Source organism: Muntiacus reevesi, chromosome 7 (assembly GCF_963930625.1).
Source record: "Muntiacus reevesi chromosome 7, mMunRee1.1, whole genome shotgun sequence".
Lineage (NCBI taxonomy): Eukaryota > Metazoa > Chordata > Mammalia > Artiodactyla > Cervidae > Muntiacus > Muntiacus reevesi.
Genome location: NC_089255.1, coordinates 26371073 through 26397482, shown reverse-complemented (window position 1 = coordinate 26397482; position 26410 = coordinate 26371073). Strand labels below are relative to the sequence as shown.

Sequence of the window (26410 nt, the reverse complement as noted above, 5' to 3'; positions counted from 1 at the left end):
GGGGGGATCGGGATGGGGAATACGTGTAACTCTATGGCTGATTCGTGTCAATGTATGACAAAACCCACTGAAATGTTGTGAAGTAATTGGCCTCCAACTAATAAAAAAATATTAAAAAAAAAAAAAAAAAAACCAGTATCAGTCCTTAGGCCCCAGGAGGCCTGGGGCTATGTGCTCCTGGTCATCAAGTACTTAACATTTTCCATTGGATAAGACAACTCAGGAAATGTGCATCAAATACTATTATCTAGGTACTTCAGAGAGTAGCTAAGTCAGAGGCTGTGGGGAAAGGCCTATTTGGGAAGGCCTCATAAGGTCCACCTCTGTTAAACTTCTAACAATACTTGGCCCATGAAAGCTATTCAGTAGTTGTTAGGTACAATGCCTTTGTTCCACCTATGATAAAACATTTGCATGTGTTAATTACTGTAGTACTTAAATACCAAAGTGTGATATTTTATATCATCCCACTTAAGAGAGGAGAAGGCAATGGCAACCCACTCAGTACTTTGCCTGGAAAATCCCACGGACAGAGGAGCCTGGTGGGCTGCAGTCCATGGGGTCGCTGAGAGTCGGACTCGACTGAACGACTTCACTTCCACTTTTCACTTTCCTGCATTGGAGAAGGAAATGGCAACCCACTCCAGTGTTCTTGCCTGGAGAATCCCAGGGACGGGGGAGCCTGGTGGGCGGCCGTCTATGGGATCGCACAGGGTCGGACATGACTGAAGCGCCTTAGCAGCAGCAGCAGCACTTAAGAGAGTGGTTATTCCACGCACTTTAGTGGCACCTCTTTACACAGAGACCATTTTTCACCTTAGGCAAAATAATCAAAATAGTAAATAAAGTCTATCTTTGGAGAATTCCACGAACAGAGTACAGTCTCTGTAGTCACAAAGTCAGCCACAACCGAGTGACTATCACTACACTTCACTTATTTCCTTAGCTTCACTTGTCTACCAACTCAGTGGATCTTTCCCCTTTTGACTGTCCAACTTAAGAATTCAAGGTCATCATGCTCCTTTCCACAGATACCTAGTAAAACCTGCAGTCAGATAAAGTAGTACTCTTAATTACTCAAGCTTCTGTTTCTTTATCTGAAACTAAGGAAACTTTTTAGAGCAATCTGAGACCTGTGTACTGAAATCGTCTGTATACACAACTCTTGCTAGTGTTATATACACAGAAAAACTTATAAAGGTCTACCCTAAAGCGTTAACAGTGGTTATCTCTGAGTGAAAGAATGCAATAAATTTATCCCTTATACATTTCTGTGTTTGCTGAAGTTTTTTTGTTGTTGTTGTTGCTCTGCAATAAGTATATATTATCTTTCCAATCAGAAAAAAGGTAAACCATTTTTTAATTAATAAGATTCTATGTTTTAATTTAGAAAAGTCAAGTAAGGAATAAGAATAAAAATTATCTGTAATGAGAATACAGAGATAACTGTATATATAAAAGTTATACCATTATATACACAGTACATATTATTTTAAACCTACCACTTAACTTTATATAATAAATATCTCCTAGATCAATACAATAATTTTATACCACTTTTAAAATATATTTGTTGTATTTTATCATATGGGCATTTTGAATTTTCTATATTATTAATGTATAATAACCTTGCTTTTATTTAGCTATAACTGAAGAGGAAAAGTTAAAATTTTACATAACTTCCTGCTCCTTCTGCCTCTGTAACTCAGCTTACTCCTTGCAAAGTCTGGATCATGTAGGTCTCAGAAAGTGGGGACTCACAATACTAGAAACTGGAGCTTATCTCACTCACCCTTGTCCTGTTCTTTGCGATTGCCCAGCCCCTGCAAACCGGCAAACCCACTTAATCATGCCTGTCCATGTATAAAAGCTCTGTAACCCCTTTGTTTGGGTCTCAGAGCTTGGACTGTTAACTCCTCTGGGCCCGCCAGTATAATAAACCTGAGTTCTCTAACTCTCCAAGTGTGGTGTTTGGTTTCTCGAGTACTGGTTTCTGCAACATAATTTTATGATTATATACATTATTTATTTAGGATACATCATTATAATTATGCACTTCAGAGTTTTTAAATTAACTATACCAAAATTTGTCTCACTAAAATGATACATCAGAATGCCCATTCTTCACCTACCATTCTCTTGACAAGACAGTGTATTATAGTTGTGGTTTTTTAATTTTGCTAATTTGCTACATGAAAGTGCATCTTGGGAATTCCCTGGCAGTCCAGTGGTTAGGACTCTATGCTTTCAGTGCTGTGGGCCTGGGTTCAATCCCTGGTTGGGAAACTAAGATGCTACAAGCCACACAACACAGCTCCCCAAAGAAAAGAAAATGCATCTCACTGACATATGAATGTATTTAATGATTATTAGTGGAGTTAACCACTAATCCCTGAATTGTCCATTTGTACTTTTTTCACTCCACAATTGCTTTTCCATGTCTTTTGCCCATTTTCTAATAAGCTCTTCATCTTTTTAATATGTATTTATGAAGAGAAATATTAATGAATATCTTTTTTACAAATACCTTTTAAATATCACTAAAAGGGTGAGAGAAGGTAAGGAATGAGATTTTTCAGCATACTTCTGAAATAACTCCATGAAATTTCTATTCCATCTAGTTAGTCTAATACCAGACTAAGGAACCTTATAAATAAGCTAATCTCTTTTGCATGTTCCTTGTAATAGGAAATATCTTATCTCTCAATTTAACTCCTTAAAATAAGCAAGCCTCACTGTAAGGACTTTCCAGAGAAAGATAAAAATACCAGAGCTTCCACTGATCAGAAGATAGTCTAACATACATTTTTTTTATTACTTAAGGGAAGACCTACTTTTGCATTCCAGTCCCCTATAATGAAAAGGACATCTTTTTTGGGTGTTAGTTCTAAAAGGTCTTCATAGAATTGTTTAACTTCAGCTTCTTCAGTGTTACTGGTCAGGGCATAGACTTGGATTACCTTGATATTGATTGGTTTGCTTTGGAAACGAACAGAGATCATTCTGTCATTTTTGAGATTGCATCCAAGTACTGTATTGTGAACTCTTTCATTGACTATGATGGCTACTCCATTTCTTCTAAGGGATTCTTGCCCACAGTAGTACATACAATGGTCATCTGAGTTAAATTCACCAATTCCAGTCTATTTTAGTTCGCTGATTCCTAAAATGCCCATGTTCACTCTTGCCATCTCCTTTCTGACCACTTCCAATTTGCCTTGATTCATGGACCTAACATTTCAGGTTCCTATGCAATATTGCTCTTTATAGCATTGGACCTTGCTTCTATCACCAGTCACATCCACAACTGGGTATTGTTTTTGCTTTGACTCGGTCTTTTCATTCTTTCTGGAGTTATTTCTCCACTGATCTCCCATAGCATATTGGGCACCTACCGACCTGGGGAGTTCATCTTTCAGTGTCTTATCTTTTTGCCTTTTCATACTGTTCATGGGGTTTTCAAGGCAAGACTACTGAAGTGGTTTGCCATTCCCTTCTCCAGTGGACCATATTTTGTCAGAACTCTCCACCATGACCCATCCATCTTGGTGGCCCTACATGGCATGGCTTAGTTTCATTGAGCTATTTCACATCTTAAAATATGATGCTGTGAAAATGCTGCATTCAATATTCCAGCAAATTTGGAAAACTCAGCAGTGGCCATAGGACTGGAAAAGGTCAGTTTTCATTCCAATCCCAAAGAAAAGCAATGCCAAAGAATGCTCAAACTACCACACAATTGCACTCATCTCTCACACAATAGTAAAGTAATGCTCAAAATTCTGTAAGCCAGGCTTCAACAATGCATGAACCATGAACTGCCAGATGTTCAAGCTGGTTTTAGAAAAGGCAGAGGAACCAGAGATCAAATTTCCAACATCTACTGGATCATTGAAAAAGCAAGAGAGTTCCAGAAAAACATCTATTTCTGTTTTATTGACTACACCAAAGCCTTTGACTGTATGGATCACAATAAACTGGAAAATTCTGAACGAGATGGGAATACCAGAAAACCTGACTTGCCTCTTGAGAAATCTGTATGTAGGTCAGGAAGCAACAGTTAGAACTGGACACAGACCAACAGACTGGTTCCAAATAGGAAAAGGAGTACGTCAAGGCTGTATATTGTCACCCTGCTTATTTAACTTATATGCAGAATACATCATGAGAAACGCTGGGCTGGAAGAAGCACAAGCTGGAATCAAGATTACTGGGAGAAATATCAATAACCTCAGATATGCAGATGACACTACCTTTATGGCAGAAAGTGAAGAAGAACAAAAGAGCCTCTTTATGTGGGTGAAAGAGGAGAGTGAAAAAGTTGGCTTAAAACTCAACATTCAGAAGACAAAGATCATGGCATCCAATTCCATCACTTCATGGCAAGTAGATGGAGAAACAGTGAAACAGTGACAGACTTTATTTTGGGGGGCTCCAAACCCAGTGCAGATGGTGATTGCAGCCATGAAATTAAAAAACACTTATCCCTTGGAAGAAAAATTATGACCAACCTAGACAGTATATTAAAAATCAGAGACATTACTTTGCCAACAAAGGTCTGTCTAGTCAAGGCTATGGTTTTTTGAGTAGTCATGTATGGATGTGAGAGTTGGACTATAAAGAAATCTGAGCACCGAAGAATTGATGCTTTTGAACTGTGGTGTTGGAGAAGACTCTTGCGAGTCCCTTGGACTGCAAGTGACTGCACCCCTTAGGATGCAACCAGTCTATCCTAAAGGAAATCAGTCTTTAATATTCATTGGAAGGACTGATGTTGAAGCTGAAGCTCCACTGCTTTGGCCACCTGATGCAAAGAGCTGACTCATTTGAAAGGACCCTGATGCTGGGAAAGATTGAAGACAGAGGAGAAGGGGATGACAGAGGATGAGATGGTTGGATGGCATCACCAACTCAATGGATATGAGTTTGAGTAAACTCTGGGAGTTGGTGATGGACAGGGAAGCCTAGCATGCTGCAGTCCATGGGGTCGCAAATAGTTGGACACGACTGAGCGACTGAACTAAACTGAACCAACTGAGGATTCTGTAATTGATTTGTTGGGAAATGAAATGCTACTGACAATTTCAGTATAAGAGAATATAGTTTAGGAGTATACATCTGATGGTTGTGGAAATGACTAGAGGGAATAAAGGCTAGACGAGAGTAGTTGCAATTGGAAGCTATACCTCAGGAGTTCCTTATATGCCTGCTGAAGTCAAGATGGTTATGTACAAAGAAGGACAAAGGAATTAAACATTTTGGGAATAGTATATTCAGACTTATTCAGTTGATTGCAAGCAAAGACCAAGAAAGAGGGAGGGAAATCAGAATGAGAAGACAAATCAGAATGTAAAAGTCCTGGAAGAGCCAGAAAGACTACAGCCCAGGGAATTTCAAACTTTGATTCATGGAACCCTGGATGTGTTGTGCAGGTGCCCCCATGTGCTCTTAAAGGGGACTGAAGCCTCCAAATCTTATCTCCTCCAATCCACTATAATCATGTTAGCTTTACATTCATCTGCTTACAGAGTAAGATCCCACAATTTCATAATGAATAAAAAGGTGTTCCAGTGCTTATTTTTTTATGGTTGAGAAAAAATTAATTTAGCTAGGTTTCCTTCTTATGTACATAATGAAATGGGATTCAAGAAAGTAAAACTGTGGGGACGATTTGAATCTAAAATCTGTTCTTCCTGACTGAAAGCTCAAACTTTCCTACAGATTTGCTCAGTCAGCAGAAGTATCAGAAAAAGGGTGCTGCTTCCTGTGGTAGAAATATTTGATAGACTTAGGTATTCATTTCTTGTTGCTTACATAGCATTGTATGAGGGTGGGGAGGGAAGGGGAAGCATTTTTGCTTAGAAGCTTTCTATGGTTTGGAGAAATAAATGAGGATTAAATATCAGTTGTGGAATGAGTAGCTTTTTACTCCCACTATGTTTATGCAGAGTAGTTTTTGTTTGTTTGTTTTTTGAGTTGTTTCTTTTTTCTTTTCTTTAAATAAAATTAAGACCTATTTGTTCAATAACATTTTTTTTTTCAATAACATTTTTTTATGCCTACCAAATACCAGGCAATTTTCCAAGCTTAATGGATGTAGCAGTGAATGAAACAAAGCCGTTGTCCTCAGTTAAGCTTTTACTGGGTAGTTGGGAGAAACAAACAAATTTATTGCAAAGAAATAAGTACATGATATAATGTGTTATATGGTAGTAAGTGCTATGGAGCAAAATATAAAACAGTGAAGCATGATAAATATTGTTGAAAACATTGTGCTTGTAGATAGAGTTGTAACAGAAGACTTCACGGAACAGACTACTTTAAGAAGAAACCTGAAGGAAGTGAAGAGATAAGCATACAGATTTCAAAAGGAAGAAAATTTCTTCCACAAAGAGGGGATATCAAATGCAAAGAGCCTGGTATGGGTGCTTAGAATTTTCTAAAAACAGTAACAAGACAATGCTGATTGAAGCAGGGTTAACAAGCATGAGAAATGTTGGAGTTAAGATCAGAAAAGTAACAAGGGATAGAGGTATTGGGACTTACAGGTCGTCATAACAACTTTAGTTTCAATGTGCAGGAAATGGATGAACGCTTTGGAGTGTCTTGGGCAAAGAAGTGACAAATTTTATCATGATTACTTTGGCTGCTATATTAGAATATACTGAAGGCTAAGACTGGAAGCATGGAAACTTACTAGGTAAGTTTTCACTCGAGTGACATCATAATGTGCTTCTGGATCGTAGTGTTTAATAATCTCCAAAATAACTGCCTTTTCCATTTGCTGCCCTTTAAACCAATGTTCAGACACCACATTAGGGCTCAGCAATTACCTTTTTCATAACATATATGATGGAGGTTTTGTTCTAATTTTATTGTTATTGTTGTTCAGTCACCTGGTCATGTCCAACTCTTTGTGACCCCATGGACTGCAGCATGCCAAGCTTCCCTGTCCTTCACTATTTCCCAGAGTTTGCTCAAACTCATGTCCATTGACTCAGTGATGTCATCCAACCATCTCATCCTTTGTTGTCCTTGTCTTATTGCCAAGTGTCTAAAGTTCATATCTGTCTTATATAAATCTTTATGGGTCTGCAAAAGGTGATATCATACAGTGCTTGTCTTTCTCTGTCTGATTTATTTCACTTAGCATAACACCCTCAAAGTTCATCCATGTTGGTGCAAATGACTGAGCAGTATTCCATAGTAAATAGATATACTGAGTCTTCTTTATCTGTTCATCTGTTGATGGACACTTAGGTTGTTTCCATATCTTAGCAATAGTAAATAATGAGGCTACAAACACTGGGGTTCATGTATCATTTTGAATTAGTGTTTGGGGAAAGAGGTTTTCTTTGAATATATATTCCGAAGTGAAATTGTTGGGTCATATGGTGTTCTATTGTTTAGTTTCTTGAGAAACCTCCTTACTGTTTCACACAGTAACTGTACCAACGTACATTCACATCGACAGTGTACAAGGTTCCCTTTTCCCCAGATCCTCACCACTTGTTATTTATATGGCCATCTGCATTTTCTCTTTGGAAAATAGTCTATTCAGTTCTGTCCGTTTTTAAATCAGGCCATTGCTTTATTTGATGCTAAATTGTATGATGCTTCTTTTATATTTTGGCTGTTAACTCCTTATCAGCCATATTTGCAAATATTTTATCCCATTCAGTAGGTTGTGTTTTTGTTTTGTTGATGAGTTTCTTTGCTGTGAAAAAGCTTTAAAGTTTAATTAGGTCCCATTTGTTTATTTTTTCCTTTGCTTTAGCAGATAGATCCAAAAAAATATTGCTATGATTTATGTCAAAGTGTGTTCTGCTTATGTTTTCTTCTAGGAGTTTTATGGATCTAGTCTTAAAAAAAATATATGGATCTAGTCTTATATTTATGTCTTTAATATCTTTCAAGTTTATATGTAGTTGTCCAGTTTTCCCAGCACCATCCATTGAAGAGACTGTCTTAATTTTTTTAGCAAGAAGATGAAGTGTGTTTACAGTAATACCTCTCTCATGGTGAATATTCTACTAGCTATTATAATGGTGTTTTCTACCTAATATTCTGATACACAAAATGTATGTACTGATTAAATATCCCTTACAAATAACTGGGAAAAGACTACTTAAAGGGAGAATATATTATCATTAGAATTACTAATTAATACATGAAGAGGGAAATCTTATTTGCAGGAGAATAGATTAATTACTATAAAATGAGAAGAAACAAAAATGCTCCCAAAATTAAAACACTATTTGAAAAATTCTTCATCTGCTAACAAAATACAGAAAAGTAAATGGCTGTGCTTTGAGTAGATGAGAATGTCTTTCTCTATGGTATATTCTTGCTTCCTTTGTTGTAGATTAATTGACCATAAATCACTGCAGACAGTGAATGCAGCTATGAAACTAAAAAATCCTTGCTCCTTGGAAGGAAAGCTCTGACAAACCTAGACAATACATTAAAAAGCAAAGAAATCACTTTGCCAACAGAAGTCTACATAGGAAAAGATGTGTTTTTACCAGTACTCATGTGCAGTTGTGAGCACAGAAGAATTGCTGAGCTCAGAAGAGTGGCTACTTTTGAATTGTGTTGGAGAAGACTCTAGAGAGTCCCCTGGACTGCAAGGAGATTGAACCAGTCAATCCTAAAGGAAATCAACCCTGAATATTCATTGGAAGGACTGATGCTGAAACTGAAGCTCCAGTACTTTGGCCAGCCGGTGAGAAGAGCGAACTCATTGAAAAAGACTCTTACGCTGGGAAAAGGAGAAGAGGGCAGCAGAGAATGAGACGATTAGATAACATCACTGACTCAAAGGACATGAATTTGAGCAAACTCCAGGAGAAAGTGAAGGAAGTCTGGCATGCCGCAGCGCATGGGGTCACAGAGAGTCGCACATGACTTAGCGACTAAATGATAACAAATTGACCATAATTGCATGTGTTTATTTCTAGGCTCTCTGTTCTGTTCTATTGATCTACGTGTCTGTGTTTGTGTAGGTAACATATTCATGCAATTTGAATTATACAACAGTTTGTGAAATATCTTGTCACTGACATTAGGTAGCAAATATAAGCAAATTAACTATAAACTATATCAAAAATAATTGTGGTTAGAGACTGCATAATTGTATGTAAGCTTCTTTACAATAGATATTTAAGAAAGAACGTGCATTACCTTTATCACTTTAAGCCAATAAAGTATTTTTTAAAATGATGGTGGTCACCAAGAAAAGAGACAATCCATGTTTCCTCAAGTGTATTGCTGTCTACTCAACTCAACACATCTAGTCTTAGGACAGAGAGTTGAGAAGGCAGCCCAGAACATACATAGCGGGCCTTCAGTTTACGCATTGCCGATTTCACCTCTTTGTTTCTCAATGTGTAGATAATGGGGTTCAATATAGGTGTGAAAACTGTAGAGAACACAGAAAAGACTTTATCCACCGGGAAGTTGCTGAAAGGCCAGGCATAGATGAAGATACAGGGCCCAAAGAAGAGGGTAACCACAATGATGTGGGCAGTAAGAGTACTGCGGGCCTTGGTCATGTCCATTGAGGAACGACGTTGCACAGTGACCAGGATGACTGTGTAGGAGACGAGCAAGAGCAAGAATGAAGCCACCCCCATGAGACCACTATCCAAAAGCATCAACACTTCAGGGACATACATATCTGTACAGGCAAGTTTGATGACCAAAGTAAGGTCACAGTAATAACTGTTCACAACATTTGGACCACAGAAGGGCAGGTTTACAGTGAAAGCTAATTGACTCAAGGAGTGCATGACCCCAATCACCCAAGAGCCTACTACCAGACCTGTACATTTGCACAAGTTCATGATGGTTGTATAATGGAGAGGTTTGCATATGGCTACATATCTGTCATATGCCATAGCTACAAGGAGCACCATCTCACCACCAGCAAAGACATGGAGTAAGAATATCTGGGCCATGCAGCCCTCGAAGGAGATGGTCTTGGGTTCATGAAGGAAATCATGAATCATTTTGGGGGTTGCATAAGTGGCCAGAAAGACATCAAGAATGGAAAGATTACTGAGCATTATGTACATGGGTGTATACAGGGCAGGTTCAGAGATCACTGTGAGTACAATGAGGAGGTTGCCCAGCACAATGATGATATACAAGAAATTAAACAACATGAAGAAGAAATACTGGAGCTCCCAGGAACTGGAAAGCCCCAGCAACACAAACTCAGCCACCCTAGAATTATTTCCTTGGTTCATGGAGTACCTACAAAGAGAAACGTTCATTTTTATCAAGAGCAAGAAAAGTAGACCCTGATCTTAAAGGGTTCTTCTCAATGTTAATTTAAAATACTCTAGAGTTGTTTCTAATAGAAAACGTTTTATCTATAATTTTTTTTTATTTATTTATTTTTTATTTTTTTATTTTATTTTATTTTATTTTATCTATAATTTTAACAAAGAGATTCTTCTCTCAATTATCCTTCCTGATGAAGAATAGTTAAGAGGTGCAGATGCAGTAAATCAACACTGCATTTTATACATTTGTGGGTCAAATATGATGCTAAGAAAAAAGATAAATCTACATTGCAAATACAACAATTAATAGGAAGAGCTAAGGTATCCAGGATCTTGTATTGCCTTCTTGCCTGGTTGATTTTCATTATCCATTTGGGGTTATCCACAAGCAGCTTCAATTCTTAGAGATGTCTCAGAGACCACACTTACAAAGAAAAGACTTGTGATTTTTACTATGAGGGTCTCTCTCCTCTTGCCTCTGTCCTTTCTCTATTACTTAATTTCCACTACCACATCATTAAAACCATTTAATCTATGTTGTCTCTGAAGTTATTATAGCTGTTTTAGTTTGAAGTTCAGTCCTTTGAAGCTAACATTGTATCATATGAAAAGAAGTAAACTAAGATGACCAGAATATAGTACAGAACATCAATAGGTAAGGTTACAGCCATTAAATGCAAAGATCTGATTTAGTTAACATAGATCATTTGAAGGCCAAGTGTATTATTTCACTTATCAATTCAGAAACCTTCCAAAAGATGAATTATATTCAGTATATGGAATTTCTAGGTTTTGTCTAGAGTTTCTCGGACCTAGTGAAATAAGATATCTCCTTTAAAAAATGTCCAGCAACACAATGATTTCTAATTAGACAAAAGTTGAGATAAGCAATAAGTGAAAACATGAATAACAAGATAATACACAACTGAGCAAATAAACACTTTGTCAATAGATTTCAAAATAATCCTTTCTGCCTGCAGAATGCAGAGAGAGTTTTTAAGAAGATAGATAAGACTTTGAAAATTCCTTTAAAAAATATCTTTAGAAGTGCAAGAACCTTTTTTTTTTTTTTTTTAAGAAAAAGGTTCTCACTTTTCATTTTCTATGTTATAATTAGAAGTGATAAGGGTCAGTCTCTGTGAAAAATAGTGTAAAAAGCATAATGTCAGTGGACAAAACTGTTTAGTTTGGAAGTGTTTTCAGATACATTTTGTGTGCATTAAAGTGCTTATAATAATCTGGCAAAGAGGAGATTATTGTCCACATTTTTAATATGTGGAAATAGAGTATTAGAAAAGTTAACTAATATGCTCAATATTATATTACTAGTCAGCAACACATCCAGAACCTCATCCCAGGGCTTTAAAACCCTTTCCACAATCCTTGATAATAGAGTCTCTAATAGAATCTAAAAAGTATGGTTTGAGTTTGTGACAAATGGAGTTATCTAGATTGGAAGATGAGAGGAGCTGAGTTTAGACAGTTGATGTAAAATTGCTTTAATATTTCTTAATGTACCATAAATGAACTTGATAATAAGGGCCCTTCCTAGTTAAAAAGATAGGAGGTCATATATATTTGGTTAATGCATTTTGCTTAAAGAGACAAGTTTAAATTTAAAATGTATTAGCCTGGAAAATTTTATTCTCTGAGTTATTGCTATCTGATGCTTTGCAGAGATTCTCCCAAAATTTTGAATGTAAGAAAATAATCAAGAGAATGAACAATAAATGCTGTGATGAAATAACCTAAACATTCCAAAGGCCATTTAGGTCACTATCACCTGGAGTGGAACGGGCATCCTCTATTGCATTCTCTTGTGGGGAAGGGAATTTGTATCCAAAAGGAGTAAGTATGGGTCTAAGTAAGCATTCTTGATCATACCTTTTAATTTTGTCAGTCTCCTATGAAATGACAACTTTCTATTAGTGAAAGTGAATGAGAAATTAGTGAGTGTGGAAGGAGGAGAAGAAAAATGCTGGAAATCCTCAGGGAGTAACACTGTACCCTACTGAGTGGCATTTTTGTCTGTGTGTTGGACTGGGCTGGGATAAACTGCTCTAAATACAAAATGTTATGGAGAAGGAAATGGTAACCCACTCCAGTATTCTTGCCTGGAGAATCCCATGGACAGAGAAACCTGGCAGGCTACTGTCTATGGGGTTACACAGAGTCGGACACAACTAAAGCAACTTAGCATGCACATGGATATGTCCCTAGAAAACCTCCTTTGTTCAGAAGACCTTTAAATAAAATTTAAAATCTAGCTTAAATATTACAGATACAGATCCTTAAACCATTTCTATCGTAACCAAAGTAAAATTTTATTTGCCATACTAACATGGATGTAAATATTATGTGGTTGAGGCAAAAGAATTTCAACTAAATTGTAAATCCAAGCATCACAAATCATTGCTCCAAGTTTCTTTCTCTAGTTAAAGGCCCCAACCCTTTTTAAAGAAAGAAATCCTAAGCAAGTGGATCAAGCAAGTGCTTGACACTAAATGACGAAAACATACCAAGTTTACTTATCTGCAGATCTCAAGAAAGTTGAAACAAATTTTGGTTTCTTTCAAATCACATGCTCCTATAAGAAAGCTGCATCAGATGTAAAACTATAAAAAAAAAAAAGTATTGACTTAGACAAACCACCTCTTCTTTACAACATTTTATTTCACCTTTTTCTCAATTTATTGTTTCTCCATTTGGTTCAGGACTAGGGAATGAACTGGGACTGTGGGAGGCCTAATGTGTCCCATGGTGATTCTTTGTCATTAGATGTTTGCTGGTTTGTTGAATAGAGAAAATGGTTTCAGTTCAGAGAGCCAAATCATTTTCCGTTTTCCCTCAGTTCCCAGAGCTCTGACCCTGCATCTTACCTCCACTGATTACAGGCACTGTGTTTCAAATTGATTTAGGGAAATCTGACACAAGAACTTATGAAATATTTTATGAAGAATTGAATCTTTAGTGATATTTTCCACTTTAATGAGAATATGGAAAAACTCAGCAGAGAACATCTGATCCCCCCAATAAGAATATATAATAAAGTCATCTTTTAATCTCAACTATTAAAAACCATTAACAGAGCATCCAATGTGAACATATGTGCATACTTAACATAAATCCTGTTTATAACATATTAAATGAGAATATCATAACCTGGATTTGATGTTCTAATTTTTAAATGTAGGAGTTTTACCCATAGATTTATTTACAAGTGAAACTGACCTGTGGTGTTTTGAAGTTGTGCTATCTACATCCAGTTTTGGTGCTGAGACAATGATAGACTCATAACACGAGTCAAAATACTCAGAAAAGAATTTTTATTCTCTAGCATTATCTGTTCTTTGAAGTTTTGGAAGACTTTGTGCTTAAAATTGAAAGTGTCCTGTGATTTCTATAGCGTAGCATCTTTAACCTCTTGTTCACTGTGTTCCATAGCTATTGACGTCTTCAGTTTTCTTCTTCTCCTTAAGAAAATGTGGTAACTTATGCTTTTTTAGGAAATTAACAAGCTCGTCTGGGTAAATCTGTCATCTTTTGCTTTCATATAACATTCTTTAATTGTTTAATCTCCTCAACATGTGAATTGATGGCCAATTTTCTAACCTCCAATGATTAAATGTATAGCATAGGTCTTTTTTATTTTATTCAGTCCTGGTCTTTTCTTTCCATTTTTGACCTGTCCAGGAACTATTGGGTTGGCCAAAAAGTTACTTTGGAGTTTTCCATAAGATGCTATGGAAAAACCCAAATGAACTGTTTTGACCAACTCAATATATTTTTCTTTCACTGATAAATGCACTAAGTTATTTGTCTTTATTTGAAGAACTTCTGCTTTCAAAGTAGAAGTATACTGAAATATTATCTCTCACATACTGGCAAAAATTCAAAATTTCATATCATACTGTTTTGACCAGGCTAGAGACACTCTCATATACAGCATGTGGGATGCAAATTGGAGAAACTTATTGTGGAAGTGCAGTTAGCAGTATCTATAAAATCATATACACCACTGACCCTTGCATTTGGCAATTTTACTGTGAAGCATAAGAAAAAAACCACAATGAGACATACGTTGATAAGAATTGAAGTTGGGTAGTGAATACATGGAGAGGAATATGTAGACATTTTTTTGTGTCTTGTATATTTCCTCAATGTTCAATTATTAAGAAGTTAAAAAGGGACGTCTGCTTTTAACTATATTTATATTACACCTTCTTTGTGTTATATAGATTCTTTTGTTGTCCTGTATTAAAAGCTTCTTGAGTTAAATTCTAAGTCAATTTGAACTCATTTCATAAACAATGTATTACTGCATCTCTTCATCAAATGGTCATTGAATACTAATTACTTTTCAGTTACTAAACTAGAAGTTAGGAATACATTGGAGTACATGAGAATACAGTCCTGACTTCACAGGATATATATATTCTAAGGCAGAAAGCAGGTATCTTAACAAGGAACTAAAGTAAAATCATAATTGTTTTATCACGGAAGAAGTAGAGAGTGGTATGATGAAATTATAGAAGGTTATGATCTTTATAAGAAATTTATGGAATCTTTTAACTGATATATAAAGCATGAGCCAGATTTAGGCAAGTTAGTGGATAGATTGGGAACATTTTTAATAGGAAAAAAAGCCAGTGTCTATATGTAAAGAGGCAACATTTGGTGAAGATGTAAAATTAAAGAATTAAACAAAATGTAATATGGCTTAAATATAGAGTGTATGGGAGTTACTTATATAAGAAATATTACATAGTGTTAAATTTTCTCCTAGGAAAATTAAAAAGCCATTGGGAAGAAAGCACTGCATTATTAAAGGGAGTAGCATGATCAGACAGACATCGGACATACAGAAATCAAATCGCCAACTTTTAGCTGCACCATATCAATCATTGAATTAGATGCAAAGGAATTGGACACTCCAAAGTGAAGAGATGATCAGAGTAGAAAAATAGAAGACCCATTTTTATGCTGTCAATTGTATGCTGTCAACACACTTTAGATGCCACACCTTCTCAGTCATCAGTCTTGCTGACATACATTCAACTTCAGCCTCAGGAGCAACAGCCTCTCTTCTGTACTTAGTATTTTTCAATGTCTAATTATTGTGTAAAGTCTGATGTTTATAATGAATTCCTTGTTTCATGCCACTCTTAGTAGCTCAGCTATCCTCATAAAACCCAAACTGATACATATGCTGTGTTCAAAAGCAAAATTTTCCAGAAGCCCTCCTCTTCTAGTGTCCCCATTGGTTTTAAGCTAGATTCACAGAAAAAGCCATAGAAAATTTCATTATTTTCTGCTCTTTATAACTTTTATCCATTACTACTTTATAATATTTGTCCTTTTACTCTTTCATTCTTTAGTTTTTTCTCCCTAATTTCCTTTTTTTTAAATAATTTTATTTATTGGCTGTCCTGGGTCTTCAGTGCTGCTTGGGCTTTTCTCTGGTTGCTGCCAGCAGGGGCTACTCTCTATATTTTACCATGGTGAAAGAAAGTGAAAGTGAAGTCACTCAGTCGTGTCCGACTCTTTGCGACCCCATGGGCTGTAGCCTACCAGGCTCCTCTGTCCATGGGATTCTCCAGGCAAGAATACTGGAGTGGGTTGCCATTTCCTTCTCCAGGGTATCTTTCTGACCCAGGAATCGAACCTGGGTCTTCCTCATTGTAGGCAGACACTTTACCATCTGAGCCACCAGGGAAGTGTTAACCTGGTATTTATGACTAAAAATGTTCCCTGCAAGTTTGGTAGCTGATAAAGAATCTGCCTGCAATGAAGGAGACCCCAGTTCAATTCTTGGGTCAGGAAGTTCCCCTAGAGAAGAGATGGGCTACCCACTTCAGTATTCTTGGGCTTCCCTGGTGGCTGATGGTACATAATCCACCTGCAATGTGAGAGACCCGAGTTCAATCCCTGGGTTGGGAAGATCCCCGGAGAAGGGAATGACAACTCACTCCAGTATTCTTGCCTGGAGAACTCCATGGACTGAGGAGCCTGGTGGGCTACAGTCCATGGGGTGGCAAAGAGTCAGACAAGTGAGTGACTAAGCACAGTACCCTATTTGTATCACTAAGTTCTAAATGTTTTTTTCATTGCCATTATGGTTTTTTAAACTCATGACTTACTTACAAAATTCTTTTTCTTATTTCCAAAGGCACAGGGTTCTATTTTTCTTTCTTTTTTTTTTTTTTTTTTTCTGAGGAGCAAGGGGGTTGGAGAAGGGAAGACTATTTATCATTTCATATTTTATTGAATTGTAATTAGATAATGCATCGTATAATAATAGAACTTCTGGTATTTATTGAGACTCTAAGGCCCACATGTTAATTACATTTTTATAAATGGTACATGAGTTCCTGGAAAGAGCACACATTCTTTAGTTTTCAGGTGTTAGTGTTCCGTAGATGAATCTTTGTAGATTTTTTCCCACAACAATTGTTGGAGGACCAGTTGATTTGTAAGTTATTGAGAAAGTATTTTTAAACAGCAGCTTGGATTAAGAGAATCTGCATAGTCTTTGGAAATTAAGAAAAAGCTGAAAAGTAGGCATTTTTATTAATGCTTATATTACCATTCTTGTTTTGCTGTTGTTGGAAAGCGATTTATAAAGAAGATGGAGGCATTGCTATGTGAATTAGAAGTGCTGACTAGTACATTCAGTTGCAGAAGGTAACCTTGTTCCTCTTAGAGCAAACATTTTTAGAGTGCAGTCAAGTTAGAACATTAATGTGAATCAATGTTTCAAAGTTTATTTCATTATGAAACATTTTTACAGCAAATGAGCAAAAAAATGAACCGTCAGTCCAAGAGGTCAAAACTGTACTGTGGACAGATTACCTTATATAATTAGCCAGAAATAGCTATCCCCTAGACCAATGGTCCCCAATCTTTTTGGCACCAGGAACTGATCTCATGGAAGACAATTTTTCCACAAACAGGGATTGTAGTCTCTTTGCACAAAAACTATTTTAATCGCTACAATACAGACTTATTTTTCACCATTTGTGAAAGTCTGCATGAAATGAGAGATAGGGACACCAGATCCAAAAGGACTCCAGGATCCAAATAGGACCTCTATTGATGAGAATAAGTTCTCAAGGGCTTCTGGGGTGAAGTTCTGTTTTTGATCTGAGAAGTAGTTATAGTGGTGAGTGCCTTATATTTCATTAGCATATGCATTTGCTGAATTTTTTTACCTTGGTTTTACTGTATATTAAAAAGGTTATGGTGATGAAAAATGAATATCAGTATGACAGACATTATTGATTGACTCAGCCTCCAATTCATCCTCCTCCAGGATGTTTTCTGTTGCATAAAAAATTTGAAATCTATAAACTGCTGTTTTTAGTGAAGGTTTTCTGTGCAATTTAGGTTCTACCAATTAGATGCACAAACATGAGCTTTAGAAGGCAGGCTTGAGGCAGATGGCAGTACCTATGTAATCACTGCTGGTGAGCAAGATGATGAGATACAAGAGAGAAATGATTGTGGCAGCCTGACTTGTATTCTAGTGACTTTGTACTAGCTTCATGGGTGTTGAGGATAGCGAGGCAGTGGCAGTAGCATCAACGATTGAAGCTTTTGACCTTCAAATCTCACTACTTGGGTCTATTCTAGAACTCAACAACACTAGTAGCAACCCACAAGTCCTACTTCTCTAGCTGTTCCAGTGGTTTGGTAAACATCTGATGCAGTGATATGCTGGGCTGGATGAAGCACAAACTGGAATCAAGATTGCTGGGGGAAATATCAATAACCTCAGATATGTAGGTGATACCACTTTTATGGCAGAAAGTGAAGAGGAACTGAAGAGCCTCTTGATGAAAGTGAAAGAAGAAGGTGAAAAAGTTGGCTTAAAACTCAACATTCAAAAACTAAGATCATGGCACCTAGTCCCATCACTTCATGGCAAATAGATGCAGAACAATGGAAAAAGTGAGAGACTTTATTTTGGGGGGCTCCAAAATCACTGCAGATGGTGATTGCAGCCATGAAATTAAAAGACATTTGCTTCTTGGAAAAAAAGCTATGACCAAAATAGACAGCAAATTAAAAGGCAGAGATGTTACTTTGCTGACAAAAGTCCACCTAATCAAAGCTACGATTTTTCCAGTAGTCATGTATGGATGTGAGAGTTGGACTATTAAGAAAGCTGAGCACTGAAGAATTGATGCTTTTGAACTGTGGTGTTGGAGAAGACTCTTGAAAGTCCCTTGGACTGCAAGGAGAGAGATCCAGCCAGTCCATCCTAAAGGAAATCAGGCCTGAATATTCGTTGGAAGGACTGATGCAGCTGAAACTCCAATACTTTGGCCACCTGATGCGAAGAACTGACTCATTGGAAAAGACCCTGATGCTGGGAAAGATTGAAGGCAGGAGGAGAAGGGGATGACAGAGGATTAGATGATTGGATAGCCTCACTGACTCGATGTACATGAGTTTGAGCAATCTCTGGGAGTTTGTGATGAACAGGGATGCCTGGCGTGCTGCAGTCCATGGGGTCACAAAGAGTCGGACACAACTGGGTGACTGAACTGAACTGAATGCCGTGATCCACAACCTTTTGGGCAGCAGGGACTGATTTCATGGAAGACAGTTTTTCCACAGATCTGGTTGGGGAGTCGGGGGTAGTTCAGGTGGTAATGCAAGCTATAGGAAGCAATGGGGAGCAGTGGCTTCTGTTTTCTTCACTGAAGGCTAAGCAATATAATTATACCAGACAAGATGAAAAAGTTAATAGATAGATATTTAGTTGGATTAAAACAAATTTGTAAGTGTGCTTTCAAGCCCTAGTATTTTCAGTCTAAGATACACTTTCTCCTTTCAGTTTCCTTTAGTGGGTGGTGGTTGATGAAAAGGGGAAAATTATACTTTTATCGATGGCTTCAGAGTCTTAGCACAATTCTAAGGCAAAAAAAAAAAAAAAACAGGTCAGGCAAATCAGTGATAGGCTAGAGATTAGTAGCCATAAAAAGGCTACTAGAGATAGGAAAAAACTGGAACCTCTAGGCCTAAATATTTTCTTTAATAACAAAGTAAATTTTAAAGAAATAGTAAATGTAAATCTCCCTACACTAGCAATGTAACTTACCAGAGTAAAATATAAAACACAAACATGATACTTTAGTACCTGCTATTAATAGATGTTGGGATTTGTGTATGTGCGTATGTATATATGTTTGTATTTAACAAAAAATCAGAAACAAGCAGATAAAATGTCAACTAAATTATACCAGCAACCATACAGATTGCATCAACCCATGATCCATGTCACAGTTGCAAACTTATTTGGATGTTGGTTCTTCTGACTCCGTCATAAGTTGTGCATATTTGCCTCATGGTATAGCTAACAGCATTGAACATAATTCACAATAAGAAGTACACTGATCTTTATAAATTAATCATCATTACTGGAGCACATAAAAAAGACTGTCAAATTGCTCGGTGGATTTTATTGGCATCTGAGAGTAAATTGCCAGAGTAAAATATAAAAAAGCAAGAAGTTCACATGAATTAGATTTACATGACTGCTTTTTCCTCCTTGTTTCCCATCTGGATACATGCATCCAAAAATAACCAAGTAAAACAGTAATAAGGAAAGCATGGGAAGAGAATAGGATTACTTAAACTTTCTCATCAATTTTGCTTTAAGTGTTTTGCTTAAAAGCTCATTTGAAAAACAAGGTTATTTTGCTTTTCATTGTTTTTGGTCATTGTTTAAGTTTGGAAACACATCTACAAAGAGTATAAACATGTTGAAATGGTAGCATCTACCAAGAACTTCTTCCACTTGGCACCAGAGTCCAGTAATCACATTATCCCATGCCTTTATCAGTGTAGAAAAATTCCTCACATAAACACAAGTTCATATACAAGTTATATTTATCTAAGTTAGTATTCGCTAATCTGTGCATTTATCTATGTCTTCACCTTAATAATACAGAGGATCAAACATCACCTTTCTTATTCTGGCCATAATTGTGGTGAAAATACAGTTTAAAATTAATTATATAATAATTATGCATTGTAAAGAAGCAATCACATAGTAGTTAAACAACAATTTAGAAGTTCTCTTGATTCAGAAAAATTATTAGCAGTGAGAAAAACATGTTTCTACAGGTTTGAATTAATATAAGAACCAGTGTAGTTTTCTAGTGGAAGTTACTTTTAATTTTCCTAGTTAATTAATACACATTAATTTTATGCACATATATACAAACATAAGGAGCTTCCCTGGTAGCTCAGTGGTAAAGAATTCACTTGCCAATACAGGAGATGTGGGTTCAATCCCTGGGTCGGGAAGATTTACTGGAGAAGTAAATGGCAACCCACTCCAGTATTTTTGCCTGGGAAATCCCAGGGACAGAGGAGCCAGACAGGCCACAGCCCATGGGGTCACAAAGAGTCAGATACAACTTAGCAACTGAAAAACAACAATAACAATACAGACACAAATATTTTAAATTTATAAAATAAAAATTTACTTATCAAATTAAACATGTCAATTGTTAGCTCAGTAGAGTATCAAGTTCCTGAAAAATACCCAGAGGTGTTTAGAATTATACTTTAAGAACATGTATTGAATACATATTATGTGCTTTATATGAATAACTTCCTTTATCCCTTAAAAAACTCTGTGATGTAGGTACCATTACCATGTCCTTTTACAGATGCAGAAACTGAGGCAAAGGTACATTAGGTATCTTGCCCAAGTTTACAGCACCAACAAGCAGTATAACAGGCTTTTAACCCTGGTAGAAACATGCCCAAGTCCAACATTTTTGTAGAAGTCTAACTTCTACACTCAGGGTAGATTCAGGTTCTGCAGAGCTGAAAGTTTATGTACTATAAGGTGACTTCTATAAGAAAAAAAGAGTCAAAATTATGAACAAGTTGTTGCTGGGATCCATTCCAGGGCTTTTGAAGAAATTCATGCAGAGGAGGGGTCTAAACCTTAGCCCTCAATGTAAATCCACCATCATCACACTGTATAATATTTTGAAATGTTCCTCAAATATTTTTGGAAGTATATAAAGTGTATATCATTTATGGATTTTATTGTCATTATGTATATCCAATTCCTTCATGTATTACAATTTACATTTTGTCATTTCATCTAGACCTGATTTTACAGTTTTTTTTTTTCACCTGCATTTGATAATATTGCTTACTTGTACTAAACAGCTTCTTACAACTTTTAAGAATTCATAGGTTTGGTATGGCCAAACTTCCTGAACACCTAAGGGAATATGAAGTTGTTTGTCAACATACTCTTGTAAATTCTCCATCTCCTGATGCTCCCTCAAATGTGTTATTGGAAATTCAGATCATTTAAAGCTACGCTCAGCCTGGTGTGTTTATACTAGCTGGTATCTCTTCATCTAGCATGCTTTATGAAACATTATTTCTGCCTTTAGATGCGTTAGTGGCAAATGGCACCATCTTTCCTGTTTTAGGAGCCTGTGGCCATTAGATTGTATTTACCCTTGGTTAAAGGGTGTCAGCAGCATGTTGAGGAGACATGGCGATAAAATAATCGACCTGTGGCTCCTAATTAAGATTTTAGTGTTTATGTAATGTGTAGAAGTATCTTGTGTGATGACTCCTCATGCTGAGCCATCAGAGAAAGTGGTAATTCTCATTATATATGGAAGCTGTCCAGAGGCTATCTATGGTCCTTTTCATTCTCAGCTAGACAAAGTTACTATCAATCCAACCACTCAATCTCATTATTGACTTGCCTTACAGAGTTATCTGTTGATGAGTTATACTGTTGAGAGTTTGGCAAATACCCTTGGGTTTTAGAATTATTCACATAAGCACTGAAGATTGATGACATCCCTTTAAAAAGACTCCACAGTTTTATCTTGCAAAAAGCAGTTCATTTAAAAACATAATTCCTGTTCAAATAAAGATATTATTTGAAAGCATTACTTGGAGCATTTCTAAAACAACAGATATAAAAATTCTATATAAATGAGTTCCTTAATCTTGAACATATTTGCACATGTAACTGAAACAGAGAAAATTTATGCATACAACCAGAATTTGTCCATCTCTATCCTTATTTATTTTTTTGGGCTCCAAAATCATTGCAGATGGTGACTGCAGCCATGAAATTAAAAGATGCTTACTCCTTGAGAGTTATGACCAAAATAGATAGCATATTAAAAAGCAGAGACATTACTTTGCCAACAAAGGTCTGTCTGGTCAAGGCTATGGTTTTTCCAGAGGTCATGTATGGGTGTGAGAGTTGGACTGTGAAGAAAGCTGAGCGCCGAAAAATTGATGCTTTTGAACTATGGTATTGGAGAAGACTCTTGAGAGTTCCTTGGGCTGCAAGGAGATCCAACCAGTCCATCCTAAAGGAGATCAGTCCTGGGTGTTCACTGGAAGGACTGATGCTGAAGCTGAAACTCCAATACTTTGGCCACCTCATGTGAAGAGTTGACTCGTTGGAAAAGGCCCTGATGCTGGGAGGGATTGAGGGCAGGAGGAGAAGGGGACGACAGAGGATGAGATGGCTGGATGGCCTCACTGACTCGATGGGCAAGAGTTTGGGTAAACTCCTGGAGTTGGTGATGGACAGGGAGGCCTGGCGTGCTGCGATTCATGGGGTCGCAGAGTCGGACATGACTGAGCGAATGAACTGAACTGAACTGATCTCTATTTCAAATAGAATTATGCGATTATTCTGCAACAATAGACACATTTTATTCTTGTGTTAATATTGCAGATGATTTATTCAATAGTTTCAAAAATGCCTAGTTTAAACACAATATCACACTTTCAAACTGTAAGCATCCCTTTGTTTAATACTTTAATTAATAAAATAAAAAACACACACTAAGGAAGAAAAACATATTTCTCATCATTTGGCTTAAAATGAAAAGTTAAAAATTTCATTTTCTTAAATTCTCTCTTGTTAATGGCATTTAATGCATATAAAATTCTTGGTTTTCTCTGTTTGTTCAATAATGCCAGAAAAGAATAACAACTTGATATTTATCAAACACTGTGGTGGCAACTGATCTTTCCTCTTGCAAATACAAATTTTATAATATATTGGACACCATATTTTATAAGTATAATTTAGTAAGTTCCAAATAGCAGTTAATTCTTTAAGATTTGCCATCAACTAAGTCAATGATTTGCAAAGTAAAGCGTTCAGGAGATGGCAAGCCCTTCAATGCCTGCCTTTCCAGTATCTACCAGCAGGTGGTAGTGATACCTTGTGTACCTTCAACCTAATTTTGAACCTAGCACTTACTTAAAAGTATTAGAAAAAAAACTTTCCTGACAGAAACAGTTATTACATTGACATTGTATACCTAATCACAAATTTCTTATTTTTGCATCCAAATATTAAGAGTAAGAAGTAATTTAACAGAAGTGTAAAACAATATATTACTTCAAAGAAAAGCATAAACTTTCCATTAATTCACTATCATATACTTTATCTTTCATTTCATTCTAGTTTTAACTTTCCAGGCATTAAACTGACATTAGGGTCAGGTATGAAGCAAAGTGTGGTGTTTTGAAACTCATTTCATAATATCTTCTACTCATAGAATTTTCTAGCCTCTTTTTTATGTCTGTGTTATCAGAAGGAGTTATCATGAATGTATTTCTTATTAGCTAAAAGTGAGTGTCTACTTACAGCACTCACTTTGGATTTCATAAAAATGTATAACGAAACATACTCAGACTTTCCTTAATAGAACTCACAAATTTGTTTAAATGTTAAGTAGTAATGTCAGGAATGTGCATAGATAATCATTGCTTATTGATCAGAGGTTACTCCTATACCAGTATTGAATTTATAAGGCTTACAGAAATTCACTAATTTGTCATACATCAGAGTTCTCTGAGTAGCTCAGTTGTTAGTTGTATGTAAATGTCATTATCTTCTAGTTAACCTTTGATCAATACTTCTTCTCCTTTTCTATTCCTCTTTTTCAATGAATAGAATGCTAATATTGAATTTCCTAACTGAAACAATCACTCTTCACATTTTTATAGATATTCTTTGCTTCTGGAAAAATTTGCTTCTGTCAGCTTGCTTTTCTGAAATTTAAAATGTATTTAAAGTACATGTATGAGGATAGTTTTAACATGAACTTGTGATTTCACAAATTTTGGCAATTTCAAGTTGATGATAACTTGAGAAATAAAAGCCTAACATGTGCTGTGTGCACAAAAAATGTGGCAATTAATACCCAGGAATAAAACTAGATGTTAAAACTAAAAACAATGCAATGGAGTTGCCTTGTTAGAATTTAGAAGCTTATTCTTCAGTTTCCTCATGGCTGTTTTCACTTCCTGGTTTCTCAAAGTATAGATGACTGGGTTCAGAATGGGAGTAAAGATGGTATAAAATACAGATAGAATCTTTTCTATCAGAAAACTGCTTAGTGGCCACATATAGATGAAGATACAGGGGCCAAAGAACATGAAGACAACAACGAAATGAGCTGTGCAGGTAGAAAGAAGCTTAGATGTTCCTTTTGAAGCATGATTTCTGACAGTTACCAAGACAATAACATAGGAACTGAATAGAAGAATAAAGCAGGACAAGGCAATGATGCCACTGGTTGAGATCATAAAGAGGCCCAGGGCATAAGTATTTACACATGCTAGTTGGAACACCACAGGAAGGTCACAGAAAAAGCTATCTACCTCATTGGGACCACAGAATGGCAATGTGAGAGCAAATATGACCTGGCTCATGGAATGCATGACTCCTACAACCCAGGAGACCACCACAAGGGCAACACACATCTGGGGACTTATGATTGAAGCATAGTGGAGAGGCTTGCATATTGCAATATACCTATCAAAAGACATAGCCATTAGTAAAATAATCTCAGTGCCAGTAAAAAGGTGTAGAAAAAATATCTGGGTGATGCAACCACCAAAGGAGATGGTTTTGTGTCCACTGAGGTAGTCTGTGATCATCTTAGGGGTTGCAAAGGAAGCAAGAGACATATCAATAATGGAAAGGTTGGTGAGCAGGAAGTACATGGGGAAGTGCAGATGAGAGTCAGCTATCACTGTGATGACTATGAGGCTATTACCCACCATTGTTGCCACATAAAACAGTGAAAACACCACAAAGAAAAATGTCTGTAGTTTCCAGGATTTAGAGAGTCCTAGCAAAACAAAATCAGAAACTGTAGACTCGTTCACCACATCCATCGTCCTAACTGATAGTTGGAAATCTGCATCAAAGAAAAAGAAAAAAATTCAAGAGAAAATATGATTCTATTGAAGTGAAGGCTCTATTTCCCAGATTCATTTTCATAGACTTTGTTTCCTCTAGGAAAACTTATCTTTAGCCACTTTCACTGGCTATATTGATTTGAAAGGTAGGATATTAGGGATTGTGGTGAAACACCACTTAAGGCATAGATGTTGAAAATAGCACTTTCCTTCCTAGTGCTAGTGGAAATCCAAATGAGATTAGCCTGTGTAATTTTAAAGATAAGAACTCACATTAAGGAAGCACTTACTCTGGCCTGACTGTGTGTTAAATGCACACACACACATACACACACACAGGTTTAGTCATTTAGAAACTTATCCATACTGAAAGTATGGATTTCCATAAGGTTATTCATCGTGAAAGAACATTAAAAATTATATCGCATGTAAGTGACATGGGCTCTTAAGCAACATTATGGACAGACTTAAGTTGACAGTTGCAAAACTCATAAATATATAGAGAATTATTAACATATTTAAGGATAAAATTCATCTGATTGAGACCTACCAAAAACACAGAGAAAATTAGTTTTGTTGATATTTACCCAAACTAAGAAGTTTTATAAAGTCAGCAAAAAACAAGACTGAGAGCTGACTGTCACTCGAATCATGAACTACTTATTGCCAAACTCAGACTTAAACTGAAGAAAGTAGGGAAAACCACTAGACCATTCAGGTATGACCTAAATCAAATCCCTTATGATTATACAGTGGAAGTGAGAAATAGATTCAAGGGATTAGATCTGATAGAGTGCCTGAAGAATTATGGGTGGAGATTCATGACATTGTACAGAAGGTAGTGATCAAGACCATCCCCAAGAAAAAGAAATGCAAAAGGCAAA

At 36.4% G+C, this 26410-nt stretch overlaps 2 protein-coding genes across 2 annotated transcripts; both read right to left on the bottom strand.

Moving 5' to 3' along the window:
* Positions 1-9278: 9278 nt before the first annotated feature.
* LOC136172576 (olfactory receptor 4K15-like) lies at positions 9279-10250 on the bottom strand. Its single transcript, XM_065942005.1, has one exon. It carries the CDS (start codon positions 10248-10250, stop codon positions 9279-9281), a length of 972 nt encoding a protein of 323 aa, XP_065798077.1.
* Positions 10251-24548: 14298 nt separating this feature from the next.
* LOC136172313 (olfactory receptor 4K2) lies at positions 24549-25502 on the bottom strand. Its single transcript, XM_065941576.1, has one exon. The coding sequence runs from the start codon at positions 25500-25502 to the stop codon at positions 24549-24551; it is 954 nt and encodes a 317-aa protein (XP_065797648.1).
* Between the last annotated feature and the right edge of the window lie 908 nt (positions 25503-26410).